Source organism: Penicillium odoratum, assembly GCF_028828045.1.
Source record: "Penicillium odoratum strain IBT 22623 chromosome Unknown utg000002l_segment0_segment0, whole genome shotgun sequence".
Taxonomy (NCBI): Eukaryota; Fungi; Ascomycota; class Eurotiomycetes; order Eurotiales; family Aspergillaceae; genus Penicillium; species Penicillium odoratum.
The window spans coordinates 745,778-768,629 of NW_026643144.1; the positions used below are offsets into that span (position 1 = coordinate 745,778).

A 22,852-nucleotide genomic window follows, 5' to 3' on the forward strand; every position below is an offset into this window, starting at 1 on the left:
ATTAGCTCGATAATTCATACTTTAACCTAGTTTCTACTTCATATATTGGCTCCGAATAGGGACAGAAACGTTGTCAAGCGGAAATATGATTGATGGTGATCAACCAATATACTTTGTTTATTCTCGCGTCATGAAATCAAGCAATTGAAAGCATTTTATTCTCACGGGCGGGCCTAAATATCAATTGTGACGATTCCTGCCACAATTTTTGGTTATTACTCGTATTTAATCTCTGTTCAATTTTCGCAACAGGGGAGTACTATCTTTATCTTGATCAGAGATTCCGGGAAACATGGTGCTATTTTTTTCCACGTACAATTCAGACAATACGTTCCAGGCCGCAAAGGGCCCTGGATAATAAGTACTCCAGTTGTTCAGGATAAGCGCCACGTAGCCGTTCCAATTCCTTCCCTTTTTTGTATAGAATCAGCGTGGGGCTGTCCACCGCAACCGCAAGTGCAACATCTGCACAATTATCGATCTCAAATGTATATAACGATACAACATTGGGAGGAATCCGCGAACCCATCTGGGTGTAAAAATTCTGGACTGAAGAAAGGGAAGAGGCTTTCGAATCGGCGAAAAAAATTATTGAAAATCGATTCGTTCCAATTATATCGAGATATGAATCTACCCTGGCCAGGTGTCAAAAGATTTTTCCACATGAAGAATTATGGGCGTAAGGAGTCTTACACCGGCAACGATTTCAGTGATGAGCGTCCCATCCTAAATATAGATAGTGTGTCCGTCAAGTCATTGCAAATTTTTTGAGTCATTGACTGACTGCAGACGGATGAGATTCGGAAAATCCGAAGATGAGAGGAGGGAAGAAATGCTAGCGAATAATTTTTACTACTAGTTTTTCTACTGACGTGTGAAGTAGCAGGAAGGTTCTATTATCAGTCGTTATGGAGTACAATTTTGCCTAGACTGGTCTAGACATGGATTCTCGATGATGGAGAAACACACCTTCTAGTCATGAGGTAAGAGATTAACCAATGAGAGCAAAAGTAAGACGAGAAGCACATGGGATACTATCACATATGGCGGATTATATGAAAAAAGAAATTAACCTTGACAAAACTCGGCCATTAAAGTTGGATATGAGACATGAACTTGCAATCAGTTAAAAGTCAGATAGACTGAGATGAGCGGAGCTCAGGTCTCACTTTTTGGATGAGACTGACAACTGCTCCAATCTTTTTCAATGATCCAAAATGTGCCAGTCCTTTCAACTATAGCGCCTCGAGGAGGGCTTTTTAAGATATAAGTTCTTTGGGTCAAAACTTGGTGAGTTCTTCGGGACAGCCGATGCGTTGATATGAAGTCCTAAAAACTTGCGTGGGGGGTTAAGGGTCTGAAAATCACGACTCTAAAGAAGGCATACAAAGAACTAAACCTAACCTTTGGAACAGAGCGGGGTTATCTTGCCACTGTAAAGCCTTCACTATATAGCGGCTCGTCTGTGGGTAGTGGATCGCAGTCTATCCCACTGCATGAATAAAATGCAGAAATGATATCTGAATATTTTCTTTTTCGTTGCGCACGGGCCAGCCAACGTAGCGTGATTTCCTATCCTTTGGTAATGACGATCGGGTGATTCACGCAAAGGTCCAGACTTCAGATATAAACCATGAATCATATCGTACCCAATCCACTTTATTTTTATCTTTCTATCTTTAATGCTGCACTACGCCTGCTGAATGCTATATACCTGGCAAAGGGGGCGCTCGTAGACCTCCCGATACTTGAACAGTTCGATTAAAAAAGAGAATAATTAAAAACACTCAAGTGGAAGCACAGAGTAGGGAAACGGCGCGCAAAACCATTAAATTGAATAAGAATAAATACTCAGGTCATCCATGAAATAATATCATTGGCTTCTATAATTTTTTTGCCAATGATTTAATGACCCTTTTTTTTCCGGATCCAATAACCGTTCATTTAAAAGACGTGGCTCGTGCTGTCCTCCGCCATTCTGTGGGTACTCCTGGCCCATGCCCCTAAATACCTTTCTCTAAAGGTACAAGGCTTCCCAAGTGTCCTGCTGTTTCTCTGTCGGAAGTTTGAAAATATAAGTAGGCTGAGAACTCCTTGACAAACAACACTTTGGTTCAGCTACAAATGGTTTCGATCAAACTTGATCCAATATAACAAAACTATCATCAACAAGAAACATATTAACAGAAACATTTCCATGCGGAAGAAATTACTCACTAAAATTGGCAAAAAGGAAGTAATGATGGATGATCAGCCAAAGTATTCGTATTGGGATAACCGTGGTTCGAGTGCCGTATTTTTTTTGTTTTGTCTCCCTCATGTGGCGTGACAGTACCATGATAATATAGAGCCTTGAAAGCCGCCCAAACTTATTCATCACCAGTCTGACACAACATTTTCTCTCTGCACTACTGATAAGGTAAAGCAATATGAGTCAAGAAGAGCCTATCAAGATAATCATCGTGGGTGGCGCCGCCGGTGGAATGTCTTCTGCTCTTCGAGCTCGTCGATTGAGTGAAAAAGCATCTATCATTTTGATTGAGAAACATAACTACACCAGCTATGCCAACTCAGGAATGCCATCTTCGGTTGGAGGTGTGATCGAAACAGACACCTTTCTCATTCACCAGTCGCCGGCAGGGTTGAAAGATCGATTTGATTTGGATGTACGCGATTGTACAGAAATCACCAGTATATGGAAAGAGCAGCACAAAATCCTTGTCAGAAGGGTGGATACAAATGACAGCTATATTCTGCCATATGATAAATTGATCCTCGCGCAGGGAGCTTCTTTCGCTATACCGCAGATACAGGGCATCGAATCTGAGAATGTTTTCAGTTTGCAAATGATGTTAGATCTCCAAAGAATCAAGGATTACACTGCCAAGAACCATTGTCGATCTGCTGCAATTTTGGGTGGTGGATATTTTGCTTTGAAAGCCGTGGAGAGTCTCTCATATTTTGGACTTCGCCTTAGTATTATACACACCGAGGGACGCATGTGTCAAGACTTCGACCCCGACTTTGCAAACATCGTTCAAACAGAACTCATAAGGCATGAGGTGCAGGTTCATTTGAACGCGAATATTTTGAATATCGGTGCTGGTGTCCTTGAAGACGGCTGCATCGTGACATTGGCCAACGAGTCCAACATCTCTGCCGACATTGTCATTATCGCCACCAGCCTTACTCCTCGAAAAGATATTGCAGAAAGCTCTGGTCTCCTCTGCAATAACGGGGTCATTGTCAATGAATTCATGCAGACAAGTGACCCTGATATTTATGCGGTCGGGGCTTTGGCAGAAACATCAAATTATTTATTGGCCGCGTTGCAGATACAACATACCTTACCTCTCAATAGCCCGGCAAGGCAGCAAGGCAGGCTTGCATCTGATCATATAATGAAACGCGCAGTTCCGTATCGTGGCCGTATAGTTACGTATAGCTGCAAATGTTTCAAATTGACTGTCGCTATCACTGGCTTTTCGGGAGAGAAACTCCGTGAGATCGGTTACTTTCCCAATGCAGTGACAGCTCAGATCCCTGAACATGCTGGATACTATCCTGCAAGCCAACAAACGACCTTGAGAGTGGCCTTTCAACCCGCAAGTGGACGCCTTCTGGGTGCTCAAATAATTGGTCGCTCGGCAATAGATAAGTCCATCGATGTGCTCTCCACGGCATTACAATTTGGAAGGTCTGTGTTTGACTTGGAAAATCTGGAGCTCTCATATGCACCTCAGTATGGGTCGGCGAAAGACCCAGTGAACGTGATTGGCATGATAGGAAGTGACCTGCTCCATGGAGATCTCCACATTATTTCACCGAAAGAACTTGAAAGTCACTTTGAGGAGGTCCAGATCCTTGATGTGCGCTCCGCTGAAGATTTTGCCAAAGGTCATATACCGTCAGCTCGTAACTATCCTCTTGATATGTTGCGCAAAAGCCTGGCCGATATTGACAAGCGATGTGCTATTGTTGTTTACTCCAGAGTAGGCTATCATGGCTATCTTGCGTACCGAACACTGGTACAATCAGGCTACCAGGCTGCTAATCTTGATGGAGGGTTGAAGTTGTTGGTTGAGGGGGGGTCTGGGATTAAATTGGTATCTAGCGGGTCCGATTGAAATCATTAATCCGCTTGTTGTCTCATGATACAGCCAATTAAAAATCAGTTCAAATTTCGGATGCAGGTAGTGTATGAGTGTATCAAATACCCTGAAAAGTCAAACAATCTATCAGGGAGTATCTAAATTGTCAGGCCACCTTCATTGCGCCCATTAATGTAAATCATCGACAGTATTCGGTTTCCATTAAATGAACCCCAAATTGAACATATTTTGTGGTCTGGTTGGGGCAAATTCTTTATTTTTGCCATAATGTATCTGGATATGTACAATATGAATTTTTGGGACATGGCTTTTAATACGCTTTTTCCCGTATTCATCAATTCGCCTTTGAGATCTAGAATGATCCAGCCCCCTCCTCCCCGGCTTTATTTGCGGACTAGCATGTGCGTCACGTTGAAAGTCCATAGCTTAGTGGGGTTGACAAAGCCATGGCCCCTCAATTCTTTCCGATGTATGTGTAAGTACGGTGTGTTGGCTTGGTAATACGATACATCCGGTATTTTGCATCAAAATTACTGGAGCCAACTTTTCCCATGGTATTTGTCACATTAAGAGGTAGAACCCATGCATTGGAAGACGTATCATATCAAGATATCGAGTGGTTAGCTACAGACTAGTACTGAGGTAGAGGTAACCAGTTATGATGGTTTATCATGACCGCTATTTAGAGCATCTCATAGGCCCTGATCTCGATATCAAGTTGTTGAAAATGTTGCGTTACGACGACGTCATCCTTAATTCACTGATTTCCCACAAACATGTGAGTAGCTATTAGTTGCAGCAATAAGGCGTACCAGCAGAACTTGGGAAATGCGACTATGATTTGTTTTGACTTTAATCTTATCCCTGGGTCGCGCGTTCAGTGGTCTCGTTCGGCCGAATCCTAACAATCATCAGCATCATGGACGAAGTGACCGCACCAGTAAGCCTGTAGCATATGTGGGGATAATTTGGGGACCTTTAAAGAGCCGCGCGGATGTTCGAGGCTGAGTTTACATCTACGAATATCAAGATCAAACTGGGACTTGCATCATATTGTGGAATATGTGTTTCCACTGCCCCTAGTTTATTTCGAACAATCTTACTTTATTCCGATCCCTAAGCCGGACTGGCCGGTAGATTAATTTTAGTCGATTGTCATCATATGGGTGATGAGTCTTTCGCAAACCTCCTATCTCGCACAGACAGCCCGCAAGAAGCTCCGCCGAGAAGGGTCGCGAGCCAACCACGACCTACGCATGGTGGTTGGTCACGCCAATTTCCTCCATTCACTGATAATCGAACTTGCGAAGGCGGAAGAACAGTTCTGGGTCAGTCCTACTGTTAATAACGTCGCCAAAGGTTCACAACACTCTAGTCTGGAGGCGCAGGCATTCGCTGAGTACACCCTAGAGCACCGAAAACCCGAAATCTTCAGCAAAGTTGAGATCTAGATCGATTCCCGATCTAATAATCTCACGGATGGATTGACTGATTATTGGATTTTACTAGCTTGTTCATGCGTGAAACGTGTGTTTCGTTCCGAAAATAGTGAATCAAACAACAAAGTTGGTGTTTTTAAAGAATCAATATATGAATGTAACCGACATCGGTGAATCTTGCTGACCTAATTGCGGTTTGACTGAAGTAGAGTGAATCTCACGGGATCTTTGTGAAGAAGTTCCGAGACATGTTACTGAAGTCGTGAATATAGTGGCGCTTCGCTTTGATTTCTTTCCTAATGCTGATGTATGAAGCATTGATGAGAATCACTAGTCCCTGATTAAGAATTCTATCATTTAATATGAGCCCCGTCTCCTGGTGTCGCTCGAAGATTATCGATAGAAGTACATTCATTTAGAAAAAGTTTTCATAGTCTTTATGTAGTTTTACACCAGGCATGAGATATACTCAGCATCAGAGCAAAGGATGCGATGACATATAGGACAGTTATTATGATCACCAAGAAACCATCTCTCTATGCACTGGCAGTGAAATATATGACGACACCGAAGGCAGTGTACTTTTTGTGTATTGCTCACCGTATCGAGACATATTGCACTGTAACCATTACGCCTCAGCAAAAATTCTCTCTGTGGGAATGTGGAACACTGACCAGTCTACCGAATCTAATTTAGCCAACAAGGGAGATTGGTCTGTTTGCCATGATGCCTGCCATATTCCTAATTGCTTCACCGGCGCAGTTACCATGAGACATCTCAGTCTCTGTATTCGCCCCTTGGGAGCAATTATAAATCCTCGTCGACTGTTAACCAGATGTCTCCGCTCCATGATGCTAGTCCACGCTTTGAATCTGAGTATGACCCTAAAGAGTTTCCTCAGACGTCAGTCAATACTGGCTAGTTTAGTAATTCGAATTATACAGGACAGAAGATACAAGGCCTGTTGACATACATTACCGCGATAATAAAATATGCGACAATGTAAAGAGTGATTTCAAACTGTGGGAACTTCGTTGTATTTTCTTCATTCATTTCTGCCGGCTGAGTTGGCTGCGTCGGTTTCATGTTGAATTCACCTCTTTTCCTCAGATTCCGCCTTGGACCCTGCTCATCTTTTCAAGGAATAAGATCATTCTATTTTGTACTCTCGGTGCTTAGTCGGATGCGTCAGTCAAACTCAAATGGATAAAGTTTAATATCTCGATTGGTGGAATTTGACTTTACCCCGCACGATGCATATCACATCACTTCAAACCGTGGAACAAGCTGAAATTACGAAAGGCCGACTGCAATAGGTGGCTGCTTGGTAGACACGCCTTCAGCCTGTGTAAACTGAACTGAGTCACAAAATTATTCCTCGAAAGGGTTTTACAAAGACTTACCAGCATGCCCACTGTTAGTTATTTTTGAACTGTTTTGATTCATCTATTCAGTCCTTCAGACCTACACAGAAGGTAGTCTCAGAAAATTACGATGAAGATGATCCATAAGATCTTATACTTTTGTAAGTCGACCCTGGCTAGTTTTCATTCTCTCGAGTTGAGGAATAAATTGGACAAATGAAAGCCAAGATTTTGATCTGGGATCATCATTTTTACATGATCATATCAAATAACAAGATTGAATATCACGATGGACAAGATCTTCACGATTCCCAATATCCTATAGATATTATAATGGCTCTATATGCATCGATCTCCCTCTGCTGGAGTGTCACACTTATTACCCACGGCTGGAATTTCTCTACCTATATAAGCTTGAGAGTAACTTGCATGAGTTAAGCTTTATTATTAGAATATTTATTACCATTTAAGGCTAGATAATCTTTCCGGCAGAATCAACGAGATAACAAGCTTCCTGGACAAGTCCAAAAATGGATTATATTTTCGAAGCTACAAATCGCCAAAGAACCTTTCGATCTTGTTGTTGACTTCCTTTGCCTTCTCTTTGATACCGGCAAGATTCAGAGTCCCTTCTTCACATACATATGCATCTACTGCTTCTGCCGGAACCCATTCAAAATAAATATTCTTTACCTCAAACATATAATGATGCTGGTCGTGATGCGCAGTCTTAGCACCATCATTGAGAGTATTGAATTCTGTTACACCACAAGCCAACCAACTGTTCATGACTTCTTTAGGATCGTTGGCTTCGTGGCTGTGATAATCATCCACAGTGGAGCCAGCCACTTTCTCTAGCGCGGTAATAATTAACACTTTGCTTTTGGGAGAGATCTGTTTGGCGCTTAAAACAGCCGGTAAGGATCCAGTCTTATTGCTGACAGATCCACAGTCAGAGATCTGGTCCGCTCCTAAGAGGACAAAATCTAAGTTCTGACTGGCGAGCGCCGCGGATGCGTCAGTGTAAATTGTGATTTGTAGTTCCCTCTCGGAGGTACAGGGAAACCTAGTCTGAAAGGCAGAGACGATAGAGGACGCCATTCTGACCCCTTCGTAAAGCGGCCTGGACTCCAGAATCCGTAGTTCCAGACGAGGCACATGAATAGAGGCAAATGCATCCACTAAGCTATCGCGTATAGTAGAGCTAGCGGACAACGTGAGAATGGCGAGAGAGGTTTTAGACCTGGAATTAACGATGGGAACAAAATTGGACTTTAGATAGGCCGCAAAGGAGGTTTGTATACGCTTGGAGATAGCTTTTCGTCGGTGAATATGGTGATGACATGCGGCATGTAAAGTCTCCCATTCTATCTCGCGGTCGAGGCTTCCAGTTAATGTCTCTTGCATCTCTGCCAGCAATGCCAGCAATGCATTCAAGGTAGCGGCACCCATGCTTGGTCGCCCATTTTTCCAGAGATGCCATGCGACCATACGGGCAGTGTCCCACCATGTCGTATTAATCTCCCCTTTCATCAGAGTTATCACATCGTGATAAGCTTTCAGTGCAAGAACTGTCAATTCGTTTGATCCGCTTGTGTGATCTGTCCTTAGCTGCTTCAGTCCTCTAATTAATGCCTCGCTTGCTCCTTCACTCATATCACCTTCGAACCAAACTCGTCGCAGGCTTTCTTTCAGTCGCGGCACCCCGCCGAAATCTTCACTATCCCTGATTGACTTCGGATCGTGCCATGCCCAGCTCTCATGCTCCCAATCAATTTGGATACCGTTTTCCCCGCGGCCACCTTCATCGCAACCTTTAAGTTGGAACGAGAATGGATAAATCGTCCATTGTCGACCAACAGAAGGATCGCTGAAGGAGTAGGGTTTCCCTTCACGCCAAAAGTCCAAATCTTGTAAAGTTAATGAAGTCTCTTCCCTGAGCTCGCGCCAGGCCGCGTTGGTTGGTGTTTCATGGGGCTCTATATTGCCTGAGATGGGGGCTAGATGGTACCTATAGAAGTTAGATATTTCCAGCACAAGATGATGGTAAGATGTCTCTAGTTAATTTACCGGTATGTGCTCACTTTACCGCTGCGTTTGAATAACGCAACCTTGCTTTCACCTTCTGTTTTGACGAAGATGAAAGAAGAAACTACGGATCTCTGCGGGAATCTAAGCTGACTTGAGTGGCTTGTCATGGGTCACACTTTACCATTAACTGGCAATGAAAAACGCTAGATGGTGTTTTGTGTTGAATGATGAACAAAACCGGACATAGAACTTCGGCTTTATTTATGTCTGTATGATGAAGTTGTCATCGCTACGTCATGTCTCAGCCATTTTGCACAGGCTGAAGAAAAGAGCCATTCACCTTTGATTCCGGTAAATATTAGTATCTCTCCCTCTTGATGATAATATTCAACACAGAACTGTATTTGAGTTTTGCCGTCACACCATATTGAGACTCTAACTTATCACCCATAATAAGTTGCAATCATGCGTTCTCGTAGATTCTTACATCTGATGGCCCAATGAGAAGACCATAACGGCTAGGAAGCAACCATGGGTGGATTTTCTTCGACTTACATCATTCTAGAATCATCCGCCATGACAAACGCTTTTTAGTATACAAGGGTCAAAGAAGCATTATGCTTCCCTCGTCCTTCCGTACCAGGATCAAGTATTTTCAGTGAGGCGGGCACTGGAAAGGGGGAGAAATATTGACTGCTGATATTATGGATATTGAATATAGTGTATATACTGTTAGGGTTCATGTTCCATTCGATACGGAAAATGGTCGCATTATTATAGTCTAGGGATACTTAAGTACACACTCCTAAAAATCTCCCCTAACACCCCTAGCAGCTGTCTGCTTGCTTCCCAGGTTTATCCCCGGTGGGTTTAATTGGGATTTCCTAGCTATTAGACCAGCGCGTCGTCAAATCGTGCAGCCATCGAGAGCTCCCCTTTTCACCAGATAGCATGATGCTGGTCTTGAAAGTAGATACACTCGCCACAGAAGGATCTGACCAACGAGATTGTAACTCGAGCAGCCTTCAAGAGATAGTAGCATTGTATCAAATCTAAGCATGGAAGACATTGGGGTATATGTGAGCGATAGGGGTATGGAGACATGTGCAGCGGATTGATTTTTGGATGATCTCTACACCGTCTGAAGCAGGGCGAATCAGAGCAATAATTGCGTGTCTGAGTGTGGGATTAAGGCCATAACCGCACTTCATGCCCAAATAGATGTAAAAAGGTTATTTATTAATATATTGGCGTTTTATTAATATATTGGCGTTTTGTTGGTAGTATATACTTTTAGTAAGAATAGGTGTAGGTGGGTGCTTAGCATGTTTTCAAATACCTAAAAGGACAGATAAGGGATTGATAGATTTTCTTTGGTCATCTTAAAATTATTAGCTGGTTAGGCTTTCTAGCCTTGAAGGTTTTATCGCCTCATCTATTTGTAGCGAATGAATGAAAGACCTGAGTCTGTAATGACGTAATGACTCCGAGAACCCCTCGGAGCCTCCCGAGACCAATTTGTTGGAAGTGCGCTGCTGAGGTAGACATTCACTTCCCCGCTTTTTGGCGTCGGTCCATCACCATTTTTCATTTGAGATGCCAGTGCCAAATAAACCTGAATCATCGCTATTAATGCCACAAACCACTGGAAACCCAAACTTACCAATTCTCTGTTCTGCAGGGATGATTTCGGCCGCCTCCCGGCCGAAAAAAGCAATCATCAAGATGTCATTCGATACGAAGATATTTAAGACCAGCTAGACAAATCTTCTTGTATTAAATAAGTTATCACATCTGAATTCGACAGTCAGTTAGTGCCAAATGGAAACAGCAGAACAGCTACAACACTTACCCTCCACATATACTGGACCGGTAGATGTGTTTTGCTCAGAATTCCCTTACTGGAACTGGGAAGATTTTCAATATTTCAATCAACCAAAATTTGACGACAGTCTTTCCTCGAACGATCAGTTTCAAGGCAACTGGACAGATATTCCAGATTCCCTTCGCCAATATTCTCCTCTTGTAACAGGTAGCGTTTGTCCGCCAAAATCTCTATATATAATTCACAGCTAAAAACATTACTTAGATTTCTGTCGACAACGAAAATCGGCTACTATCAAATGAGAATCAAGTTCTTCCAAGTCCCAATATCTGCCAAGGTTCCATGAATAGGCAGAAAGAGCAGGAATATGTATCAGAAAAGCCGGCAATTAATCGGAAGAATGAGGGAAAACATATCTATGAATCAGGAAATCTGAAATCCCAGGCCGAGAGGGGTATATTATCCACCCCAGGAGAGCTATATGACCCAAGTACCGTAACCGAAGGAAATTCCAGCAGCGAAACTACGCGCCGAAGGAAAGCTCACTGTCTAGTTGAAAAGCGGTACAGAGACACCCTCAACTCCAGATTTTTACAACTAGAAAAGGATGCTCGAAAAAACCCCAAGAGATCGAAAAGAGCAGATGTCCTCGACCTTGCTCATAGCACTCTCTTGAGTCTCCACCAGGACGTCAGTTCGTTGAAAAGTAAGCTACGGATTCTGAGAGAGGCGACTCTTCCCTTTGAAACCTGGCAGTTCACGCTGCCTGACGATATCCCTAAGTCCTCATAAAATCTATAAGCTATCATCTTAAGCCATTATTTGGAGGCCTAAAAACCAAATTTGTAATTGTGTTTTGAAAGTTATCATGCATCCTAGAATTACCGCTCACGCAATTTGGTATGATAGTAACCGGTAAAATGAAGGAAACTTTCCATCTGAGGTAAAACATAGCTAGAAAGAAGAGTTGCTGCGACATCTGTGCAACATTTCACCAGGCAGTGTGGCCACCGTCAATGACCATGCTACTACCAGTCATGAAGCTACTGGCATCAGATAGCATAAAGAGGGCTGCACCACGGAACTCCCGTGGAACTGCAAGGCGGCCAAGCATATTCTCTGCCTCCCAAGTAGCGCGAGCGGCAGGGTTCTGCTGGAAGACCTCCTCAACCATGGGGGTAATAACGTGACCGGGACAGAGTGAATTTACACGAATGCCGTGGCGCCCCCATTCCATGGCTAATGAGCGGGCAAGTTGAATAACAGCCGCCTTTGAGGAGTTGTAGACGGGCGAAGTCATGCCCTTGTTGGCGATGAGGCCACTCATACTGGCGACCAGCACAATGGACCCTCCCTGTTGGTACTTCAACATCTGGCGGGCAGCGGCAGTGGCAGAGTTGAACACACCGTTATAGTTGACAGTCATTACGTCATTCAGGGTCTGTTGGGAGTGCTCAAGAGCGCTCTGGAGGTGATTGATGCCGGCGGCGGCGATCAGGCCGTCTAGACGCTTGTGCTGCGCGGCGATTGCCGCGAAGGCGTTCTCGATCTCCTTGTTGTTGCGTACATCAATCTTGATATAATCTAAGTTGCCGCTGTATCCACCATAGGATTTTTCTTTGGCCGCAATCAGATCAAGATTGGGCTTATCGAGACGGTCCAGAGCGTAGACTTTGGCACCGGCTTCGATTAACGCTTCGCCCATTGCGAGACCCAATCCACGTCCGCCCCCAGTGATTACAAATACCCGATCCTGCAGATCAAAATCGTCGAGTCTTTTAGCATTGTGGATAGCTTTCCTTGAGGGCTGCCTAATCTGGATATGGTCAAGGCAATGGGGGGAGTTGTGGATGTGTTGGAGGTTGAAGGCGCTTTTGATACTTGGAAACAAATGAGCTGGTGAAGATCCCAAAGCAAAAGGCACAGTGATGTAGATTCGGCGAAGTGGGAAAGCCATGGCATCAGTGATAATACAAAAAGGAGAAAAATCGGTTTCTTTACATGAAAACTGTATAATAAATTAGCATTCGTAAATGCATCTCTCGAATCACCAAATGGACGACTCTGATAATAGTCCGGCAGGTTTAAATCAATACAAAAATCGACTGGAAAAATCTAAGAAATCAGACGGGACGACGTGGGGCGCAGGACGAAGATGACATATCGCGTGACGCTCTGATCTACTACAAGATGACTCCTAGATTTAAGCAAGTCAGCCAGGAACTTCCACGGTACACTGCCACATCAGCCCAGGATGTGAAGGTCTAGGTAACTCTATCAGGCGATTCAATTATGGGCTGGATCTCGAACTTTCTTCCCCTCTCTTCGGCATGCATACAGCAGCAGACTTCATTTGCCATTTACTTCGGTATGAATGCGGATAGCTAACACATTGGGGGCATAAATGGTCTGGGATCCACTTAAATTAAAGCAGATGCCACTTCTTCAATTTAGCCTCATTTTTTTTCGCTCGACCTTCTGGCTTTGATATTCGCCCAGCACCAACTAAGCCGAGAAAGAACCCAAGATAGACGATTTCGCCCCCATAATTAATCACGAAGCACTAATATCCGAACAGACAATGAGATTATCTGGACTGGTATTGCAGTATTTTCAATATATCAGATTACTACATGAGCACACAATGTTGAGTGACTCTTCTCGTATTATTACAAAATGTTGACACTATACCAATCAGCCATAACGCGGGATTTGAGTAAACGGCTATAGGATAAGATTTCAGCCAAGCCAGGCGAATATTACTAGCTCGTAGTAGTTATTTCAACAAATACCGGGCGCCTCAGCACCGAGACACATGACCTGTACGATGGAGCTTATAGAGCTGAGTAAGCTAGTCCGGGGGATTCCACGTATCTTTATCTTCAGAATACGATCTCTCGAGACTGGCCCCGTTCTATTGGTCAGATACTCCATACCAGTCAGTCACTCGTATTCCTAGAACCGACTCTAGGTATTCGACGAACCGGGGGGTGGTAAAAAACCGCTAGGAGTCATCAGCGGCTAACTGTCCGCTCCACTGGTTTCGAAGCAGTAAATCATGCCACGCCATCATGAAATGTTCATTTTCAACACCGGTCCTTACAACTTGTGATCTCCGATCAACTCCTTATTTTTTTCAAACTTTGAATCAGCATTTCCACTATGTTCTCGCATCGGCTCTTTGGGGAAACTTCATTCATTCTCGTATTCCCGGAACCAAAATAGTAAGCATATAATGTAACGCGACACGCGCCGCTCCAGAGCTCTGGACCGGAAGAGAATCAGATCATCGCCCTATCTGCAGAGTTCATAGCATAAAAGCAACTAGCCCACCTAGTGTTCGTGTCTAGACCGATCTGTGAACATTTACATATTTACCTGTGATCACGCGAAAAGATACGTGAAGTTAAATTAGATCCAAGGTCAGCGGAGTCTGGTGTGGAACTCAGGGCCTACTCGATTCAAAGCTGCGCAAGTCCTGTTTTCCCGGGGGAATTGTATCAGCCACCGCTAGCGCGGCCAAATATCCCAGCTGGCTGTGCTGGCTGTGTTGACTGAGATGGTCTAAATATCTTACATGAGTCATTACATCCATAAGCATTCTCAATGGAAGTAATAATCGTCTAAATCGTCGTGTCATTCCAGACCTCCATCTGCTCAACACTCCACTCATTCTTTCTCGAAGCAAATTTGGAAAGACATCTTGCCCACACAATTCTGGAGGCTGTCGGGGTTGGTCAAAGTCACGCTACTCACCACGATGATTGCCGACTGTTCCACGTCTACCAACCAATGGTCAAATATCATCGCGGGAGTATCGCGCGATAGGTCGGTCTCCAATACTGTGCCTGTAGAGGCTTGGGGCGGAAGGTGAAGCTGCTCGTCGAACATGCTTTGCGGAAGAGCTCAAAATAGCGCTTTATCTCATCGGGCCCAGTGAATCGTAGTCCCATGAAAGAACACAGGCCATCGATCCCATGCTTATCCACCATGTGAGCCAGGGTAGTACAGAATATTTGCTTGATCCTCAGGCCTGTCGTGCCTTGGGAGTGAAAGATATCATAAGCCAGGCGAGCGGGGCGGGCGAGCCCTACGTGACCATTTGTGGGGTCAGACATATAAGAAACTTTTGAATATTCGCAATATCAAAGATACGTACTCAAGGATTTGTTGATGAAACTACATATATCCATACTCCATCACAGGGAGAGTCAGAACATTACAGCGATGTATGGCCGTGGTTTTCTCAAGTTCTCCTACTCAGCTTCCTCGGACCACGTGACTATCGTGATATGGCATGATCAATTGTTCCACTTGCTTGAATTCACGGACCTGTGTTTAAGTTTGGCTAGATCAGTCTGGACACAACACGTGTTAAGCTGCTCGGTTCTGCACATGAAGTCCTGTCGATGTGGCGATCTTCTGGTCACAGAAGGACTAGAGCTAGTTAAAAGCATTTTCTGTCAATGCATTATTCAATGATCAGGCGGCAATATCTTTGTGTCCAAGTGTTAAGTAGTGATGAGATGATTAAATGAATGGTGGCAAACAGAACCATGAGATTATAAGATGTTTGCGGCACCCTATGGGCTATTTCCCACTATACGACTATACATTCACAAGCTTTGTTTCGCTTGAAACAGTGAAAATAATTTAACCTCCAACAATTGCCTCGATTGGTAGATCATGAGCTAGGGTAGTGTAAGCGGATTTCAATTCTGGCATTCTTATGCTCATGAATATCTTCTATTGAATGGGCATTTCAGAAGTGAACATACCCACATAATTCGCATACAATCCTACCCCATGCTTGGAGCTGGAATAATGAGGCTTTAATGAGGTACCCGCATTCTCTCCAATATATCTCATCAATTGTTTTTGAAATGTGTGTATTTGCTCATCTAAATGAGCATCACACCATATGAACAGAGAGCTGACGTTATAATAGGGGCCCCGACTGGCGAACGTCGTGCTGTTGTTATGCACCTTCGTTATCTGCGTATTTGGCAGAATTTCAACTAGTAACTTGCTGTCTCTAGCCTATGGGCAATCCTTCAACATCCAGAACCACTCAGGCTTTTACGGGAACTCATGCTGTTTTCGATAATATCAAAAGTCCCCAGGCTCCCATGTCGAGGAGGTGTATCAATTCCACTCAGTAAATCATTCATCCCATCGTAAGGGAGTATTCGCGCATCGTTCGAGATGGAATCTAATGTTATCAAAGGAGAGAATAAATGCTCTCCATCGGTCTGGTCCCCATTATGGAACAGAACGACTAGAATGGAGCACTTGTGCATGGAAGGTAGCATGACAAACCCAAACCACAAACCCTACTTGCCGTTTTTAAGGGTTTCAAACTGTTGGGCAAGTTTGACAATGTCAGGTAAAGCATTTACAGAAAATAGAAGAGTCCCAACGAACACAGGCTGGTGTTGCTTATGGGCACGGAAGCCTAACTCGATGGCCACGCCAAAGCTCTGATCCGTACCTCGAATGGCCCAAAACAACTCTGAGTGCTGCTCTTCTGAGGCTGTGACAATTCTGCCGTCGGCTAATATCATTCTCAAGGTTATCGATTGCTAAACCATATTGCCCTGTCAACCATCCATAACCACTTCCCAATGTGGCCCCTGCAGCTCCAATTTGACTCAGTGTGCTGCCAACAACTGCTAGCACATGTTATGCAGATGCAACATCGACGTCTTTCCACAAAGCTCCACCTTGCGCAACAACCACTCGAGATTCTGGGTGGACATGGACATTTCGAAGATTGGATAGGTCCAACAGAATGCCACCATGAACCGTCGAGGAGCCACTGGTAGAGCAACCGCCGCTCCTTGTAGTAAGTGGGACCTTATGACATGTGGCGAAGCGTACGACTGAGGCTGCTTCATTAGCTGAACCGATTCGGACCACCGCGCCCTGGAAGCCCTTAGTATTTGCAGTAATAGATTCTTGGCGTATTTTCCACACCACTTGTGTCTCGGACGTATCACTCCACTGTTTAACAAGTTGACCATAGTCTCCACAACCCCAGCTTGATATTTCGGCATTAGTCCCACGCAACTCCTTCTGCAGATTCAGAATGTGACAGAGTGGCAAGAGGGGCATTTTATCATGAATCAGGTTATTTGAGTTCGGACTGCTTCGGATTCGGAGAAGTCGAATGGAAGTTGCACTTCTTAAACCGGTGAAGGAAGAGCACAAACGGCTATTTCAAGCTTGTTTGGAGAAAGTTCAATAAAGTCAGACAAACCATGGCTTGTCAAGCGTCAAATTCAAGTGAAGCATGATATGATCATACGATGTAAGAAAGGATCCAAACACGGCTTTCTTTACGGATACCGAAACCATAATCTGATTTTCGTGCAGTTATTATGTTTGCTCCGATATCAATGGGACATCTCTTTTCTGCTGTCGAGTATTAAGTGGCGACACCAGACACCATTGCGTAATATTTTGTAATGTAGATCTGTGGCGTATTATCTTAATAGGAAGCCAAGCTGAATCAGCAGGCCTCCTAATTACAATCTTATGTTTTGCATGGTAAACCCCGATCAACTCGGGATATCCAGTGTAGTTTACCAAGACCGGTACAGGTATCGGCCGACACAGCGGTCTACTGACTAGTTCAACCCATCCACTTCCCAGTTCATTTTTTGTTTCTTCAGTAATAGCGCTTATGGATACCCTGAGAACCGAAATGTAAGACTCTGATAGTTGCAAAAAATACCGCAAACTGAAGAGATCAAAATGAAGCTGGAAATATATACGTGAGATATACATATGTTAGATACCTGATTCCCAATGACCTCAATGAATTTGGCATGAGCGAATTTGAAAGATCTGTCTTAGGCTCGTCGGACACGAGCTCGTGGCCGCATACGAAAGTGATTTTACGACAATGATTCGGCGCGTTTGGGGTTCTACTCTTAATATAACTAAGATCACTTTATACTAAATATAGAAGAGTAGAGATAGATTAACTATCTACTTCATATTACCTAGCCCTTCTTTAAATTCACTACCCTTCTATCTAAGACTAAGGATATAAGTATTTATCTAGTTTGATACGGATTCTGGTCCCACATTTCATAAATACCAAGCCCCTAACTAGCGGTCCGCTCAAATAAGGCTTAATAGCCCGCGATCGATGCCAAAATTATACGAAGGATACTGGCAGTAAAGAAGCATGTCGATGTTGTGGGTGATGGCACTGGAGCTAATGTGTCGACTTCACCATACAAAATGGTATAAACCCCGGATTTGAGCATTTCGCCGTTCGCTCAATAGGCTTTTGCTGCACCGCAAAATCTCCTCCATCACAGATTTTTTTATTCATAGTGTTTCCGTCAACTCAACATCACTATTCTAGCATGAAACTAGAGCCTCTCCATCGAACAACGAGAAATCGCATTCAGCAGATCGTTCAGCCACAATTTGGTCCAAAAGCGAGATTCTAACATACCTCTGCTTAGGCAAGTATTCTCACTAGTGTTTTTTAAAATTTACCACCGAGAGTCATGGAAAATTAGGTGCCAATGATGCATATGGGTATCCCTACAAGCCGAGAGATCTATAAATATCTCCTTCTGGTCCCGGTCATCTTACACAAATTTGCATTACTGGGATAATTCCACGCCGTAAAGCGCCAGCAAAAATGCATAGCTTTCTGACAGGGTGCATGAAATCGCTGCGGCTACCGTGGGTGTTCCCATTAAGAAGATTGTGTGTAATTAGATATATTATGGACTTAAGGCATGTAAGCAACACGGGAAAAAAAGCTGAACAATCCAAATAAACGTTTTCATTAGAGAACACTCCCTTTGGTAATATTGAACGATGCCGGGTCATACGATTGATTTAATCAGAGCTCTAAGGTACTCATCAGACCACAAGAGCGCAAAATAAAGGTGTTCCCACAACCAATGCATTATTTAATAGACCATGGTGCAAGCCACCTGTATACTGCATTACACAAAGGTGATTTGAATCCTGCGACTTCATGCAATTTGGACACCTCCGCTACTCTTTTATTTTACCGCTCAAAAGCTTCCTAATGACCTCGATCATTTCTTCTATTTCATTGGCTCTTCTATTTGAACAACTCCATCATCACCCGTCTCAAGCTAACTACGTTAATTTACAAGACTTAGTTATTTCAACTTGAAAAGTGATCACAAGTCTATATTTAATATCTTCAGCTTATAAGTGCCCCGCTAAGTAGAAGGGTGGAAGCTAGTGAGAGTGCTAAGAGGTGGCAAGATAAATCTGAGTGTGTGCTTCTATCCTGACTAGCCTGCATATTAGGAGGACATCTCAATAATTTGCTTGAATTCGAAACAGAATTAGCTAACAAGGAGACGATCAAGGCATTTTGAAAGAGGCTTCCGCCAGCCTGACACTCTCTAGCTCCTGACACATAATCACACTGACAAAGTAATTTTCCCCATTTTCGCCTATCGCATGAACAACAACATTATCACCATATTCGCAATCTCTTTCGTTTGAACCAGCCTCGCAGTAATCTTGGTAGCTTGATGATGTGATTCCATCCTCTTCTGAAAGTAGTAAAATACTCGCGAACTTCCTGGCTTCTTCATAACTTTTGAACATCCCTTCGACGTTGGTGTCATGTGCAGGCTTGCGTTCATGGGTGCAGTAAGGAATGTTCGTTTGCAAGACATAGTAGAGCGAGGTTGGAATTCGACCGTCTTCATTATCAGTCGTCAAGCGCAAGGTATTTGGGGATGTACTGATGCGGACTCGAAACACTGTACCATCCGTTGCAACAGCATAAACCGCGAGTCCAACCCCCTGGATTGCGGATAAAGATTCAAGAACTTCCGGATCTGTCTCAAATCTTGAGAACCATTCTCGTTCATATCCACTCTCAAAGAGGCTGCGGTGAGCCGCCTCCTTTGCTTTCCCTATAGACGTGTAGGTACCCAGTATGCGTATTTTCTCATTCTGATCGCCAATATCCTTAATCTCAGATGTCATGAGAATAACATGATAAACGAAACCAGCGTCGACTTGATTTCTCTGGGCCATGTTATGTTTTTCGAACTCCTGATCACCTATAGGTTAAGAGTGCTGACTTGATGATTTCTTCTTGATAAATTCGTACCTTGACATGTAATTATTTTGGACCTCTTTTCCGAGGATCTGTTGAGAACTAAATACTTGGGTCTAGCCACGAAGAATTTACGGATCAAAAAACACTAAATCATGTATAAAAGCAGGATCACGCCACTTTCTGTTACTGAAACGATGAAAAATGGTCTGCAATAGGCCCAGAGTGAGCTGTCATGCCATAAGCAGTCAGAAGTGGCAATGTGGCAATACAACTCTCTGGATACTTTACCTCGATGCTCCCTTTTGTCCGGAATCACATTCAATGACTAATTCATACCCGAACAAGCTGTGAGACAGATATATATTCATGCAGGTCTGATAATGAGGAATGAGGATACATTCATGAATTAGAAGATCAAGCTTAAAAAATGGTTAGTGAGCTATGATCTGTCTTCTTGTCCTTCCGCCGGCGATTTATGAGACGCAGCATGTTTCGATTGATTTGCGCCCAGTTTGAGATTACATATATTGTTTGATCAAACAGAATGAGTGCTATTGTGGCCTACCGTGTTTGTATAACCTTTTCCGCAGCAGACTAGGTGCTGTAGGTTATCTGGAATAAGTGGTATTTTATTTAAGTGACGAGATGGGACCTGAGCGTCGTAATAGTTACGTCAACATTAAGACAGCAAGAGGCACCCACACAAACACTAATTGCCATATCCAATTTTCCGCATTTATCTGTCCTTCATCGAATACAGTGATAATACATGGCTAACTTGTTACAACACACATGTATTACAGTAAGCGTCGGATCGTTAGCTTTCCATCCGGAGTAGTAGCTGATGCAATTGAGCCTGACCTCGAAATGGTACACAGTATCACCTTATGAAACGTTTTCCTCGAATTTCAGAAGTCAATAGGATACATAATGACCATACGAGTGCATTTATTACATGCAGTAATAATGCTTCATGATTTATATCCAACACTGGCGCGGAAGATCATAGTTTAATTGTACTCCAGGCTTTCAGGATAATATTCCATTCCAGGATAAATTCATTCAAAAATTTATATCACAATTTGTTCAATGATAAGCCAAGAACAATCGACTTAGCCGTGACTCCTGAGAGCTCTAAGTACCTGCGCCGGCATATTGATGAAATCATCTGAGAGGGTTTTTCCATATTGGGTGTCAACAACGACTTTTTGGGTAGCAATGGTCGAGCCAGATCTGCTTGGACACTCTGACCGACAGAACTCAATCTTTCCATTTTGCGTGGGTGGTTCACAGTAAAGGGAATATTTAAAGAAACCACCAACACAGCCGCTTTTTAAATTCCGGGAACAACTTTCCTCGAAGTACCTTTTGGCAACACGATCGATCCGTCTTAAAATCCCCGGAATTTTGAAATTAAACGGCCATTGCTTTGTCTGCACAGTAAAGTGTGACTTGGCATGATCGTGCTCGTCCGTTGCTATTTCCTTTTCTAACCAGAAGCTCCTCCCATTCTGTCAAAGTATTATTGTTTATATCTTAATTAAAATGTTGAAATGTGGGTCAAAAAGTCAACTAACTGAACGCAATATATATTCATGCGCTCCCTTTACAATAGCTTTTCCTAGATCTGGCCTGTTAGATGGAAATAATGATATGTGTGGGCGAATTATGAGGTCAGCAGGCCCATAGGTGTAGTGGTGACCGAACAGCCAACCCAAGACCTGACTGTCATGTTCTTTCGAGAAACGAGGTATGAAACAATCCTCTTTCAAATTATTAATTAGATAATGGCAACGTGTTCCTTGATTTCCAGCTCTGTGTACATTTGAAAATTGGTAACTAGGGGCGAAAATGATCTGCGCGCCGCTGACCTGCCTGTGTAGCTCCTCGTATTATGTACTCCACCAAATAGATTTCCATGGTTGGCGTCTTTGTCACGCTTCTGTCCTTAATGATGCTGAATCATTGTCTCCATTCCGAAACTCATGAAAACCCTCGATTGATTCTCCATATGACACTATGGACTCACTTCCGTACGAAATTTCCTTCTCCATTTTTCATGAGTCGAAACGGGACGATTTGTTAAATTTTGGTCTCACATCTAGACATAACCTGCAACTTGTTGTACCGATACTAGCAGGCTACAGACTTCTCGGTGCTTTAATTCGAAAGAGAGATGTCACCAAGGTCCTGCTATCATCGCTAGCGATTCCTCATCTAGACCTGTTCATCCAACATGATGGCAAGTCAATTATTCATCATGCAATACAACATGGTCACCATCAGGTTGCTGAGCAGCTAGTCTCCAAGGCCCCGCGATTACTTCAGACGGAGGATAAGCGGATGAGGACTCCTTTGGTATACGCGGTTATTCAAAGACAATACACGCTGGTGAAAAGTTTCATCAGCAAGGGAGTTGTATTGCTTAATCACCAAGATGACACTGGCTCAACTGCGCTTCATTACGCAGCAGATTTCGGATCCACAGTAATGGTCCAGCATCTGTTAGATGCTAATGCAGATGACTCTCTTGAAAATTCGAGCAGACGAACACCATTGCTACTGGCAGTAAGAGGGAACCATACAAGCGTCGCATTCCAGCTAATAGCGCACGGCGCAGATACCAGGGCGCACGATGAAGAACACGATGCATTATTTTGGGCGGTATTTCACAGAAACATTATCTTAGTACGGCAGCTTCTGGACAATGGGGCTACCCCTCAGGGATTTGTACCAGCATCTGGCGATACAATTCTCCATCGAGCGATCTTCTATGGTTATAATGTAATTTGGGAGCTGGTTTCAAGAGGAGCCAATATCCACGCCAGAAACAACGCTGGCAACACACCATTAGAGCTCGCATATCGCTACGGTGGCGAGCCTAAGGTACAGATGCTGGAAAGACGCTTGTAACGTGCTAGGTCTATAAGTACTAGTCGATGGATATAGGCACTCGGTCATTATATTTAGATCGTGAAGACGAAATGCTGTTACGAAAA

At 43.6% G+C, this 22,852-nt stretch overlaps 8 protein-coding genes across 8 annotated transcripts; 3 read left to right on the top strand and 5 right to left on the bottom strand.

Annotated features, from left to right (window-relative positions):
- Positions 1 to 2,429: 2,429 nt before the first annotated feature.
- N7520_002314 (putative pyridine nucleotide-disulfide oxidoreductase) lies at positions 2,430 to 4,127 on the top strand (the record flags this gene model as incomplete). Its single annotated transcript, XM_057136249.1, has 1 exon — positions 2,430 to 4,127. One exon carries the CDS (start codon positions 2,430 to 2,432, stop codon positions 4,125 to 4,127), a length of 1,698 nt encoding a protein of 565 aa, XP_056998935.1.
- Positions 4,128 to 5,281: 1,154 nt separating this feature from the next.
- Positions 5,282 to 5,563, top strand: N7520_002315 (uncharacterized protein; the record flags this gene model as incomplete). Its single annotated transcript, XM_057136250.1, has 1 exon — positions 5,282 to 5,563. The coding sequence occupies one exon, from the start codon at positions 5,282 to 5,284 to the stop codon at positions 5,561 to 5,563; it is 282 nt and encodes a 93-aa protein (XP_056998936.1).
- Positions 5,564 to 7,464: 1,901 nt separating this feature from the next.
- On the bottom strand, positions 7,465 to 9,113 carry N7520_002316 (translation initiation factor eIF-2B subunit family protein; the record flags this gene model as incomplete). The annotated part of the gene is made up of 2 exons (XM_057136251.1): positions 7,465 to 8,926; positions 8,986 to 9,113. The coding sequence occupies 2 exons, from the start codon at positions 9,111 to 9,113 to the stop codon at positions 7,465 to 7,467; spliced, it is 1,590 nt and encodes a 529-aa protein (XP_056998937.1).
- A 2,649-nt stretch (positions 9,114 to 11,762) lies between these two features.
- Positions 11,763 to 12,728, bottom strand: N7520_002317 (uncharacterized protein; the record flags this gene model as incomplete). The annotated part of the gene is made up of 1 exon (XM_057136252.1): positions 11,763 to 12,728. One exon carries the CDS (start codon positions 12,726 to 12,728, stop codon positions 11,763 to 11,765), a length of 966 nt encoding a protein of 321 aa, XP_056998938.1.
- Positions 12,729 to 14,440: 1,712 nt separating this feature from the next.
- On the bottom strand, positions 14,441 to 14,662 carry N7520_002318 (uncharacterized protein; the record flags this gene model as incomplete). The annotated part of the gene is made up of 1 exon (XM_057136253.1): positions 14,441 to 14,662. One exon carries the CDS (start codon positions 14,660 to 14,662, stop codon positions 14,441 to 14,443), a length of 222 nt encoding a protein of 73 aa, XP_056998939.1.
- A 1,791-nt stretch (positions 14,663 to 16,453) lies between these two features.
- Positions 16,454 to 16,885, bottom strand: N7520_002319 (uncharacterized protein; the record flags this gene model as incomplete). The annotated part of the gene is made up of 1 exon (XM_057136254.1): positions 16,454 to 16,885. The coding sequence occupies one exon, from the start codon at positions 16,883 to 16,885 to the stop codon at positions 16,454 to 16,456; it is 432 nt and encodes a 143-aa protein (XP_056998940.1).
- Positions 16,886 to 19,141: 2,256 nt separating this feature from the next.
- N7520_002320 (uncharacterized protein) lies at positions 19,142 to 19,828 on the bottom strand (the record flags this gene model as incomplete). Its single annotated transcript, XM_057136255.1, has 1 exon — positions 19,142 to 19,828. The coding sequence occupies one exon, from the start codon at positions 19,826 to 19,828 to the stop codon at positions 19,142 to 19,144; it is 687 nt and encodes a 228-aa protein (XP_056998941.1).
- Positions 19,829 to 21,872: 2,044 nt separating this feature from the next.
- Positions 21,873 to 22,766, top strand: N7520_002321 (ankyrin repeat domain-containing protein; the record flags this gene model as incomplete). The annotated part of the gene is made up of 1 exon (XM_057136256.1): positions 21,873 to 22,766. The coding sequence occupies one exon, from the start codon at positions 21,873 to 21,875 to the stop codon at positions 22,764 to 22,766; it is 894 nt and encodes a 297-aa protein (XP_056998942.1).
- Between the last annotated feature and the right edge of the window lie 86 nt (positions 22,767 to 22,852).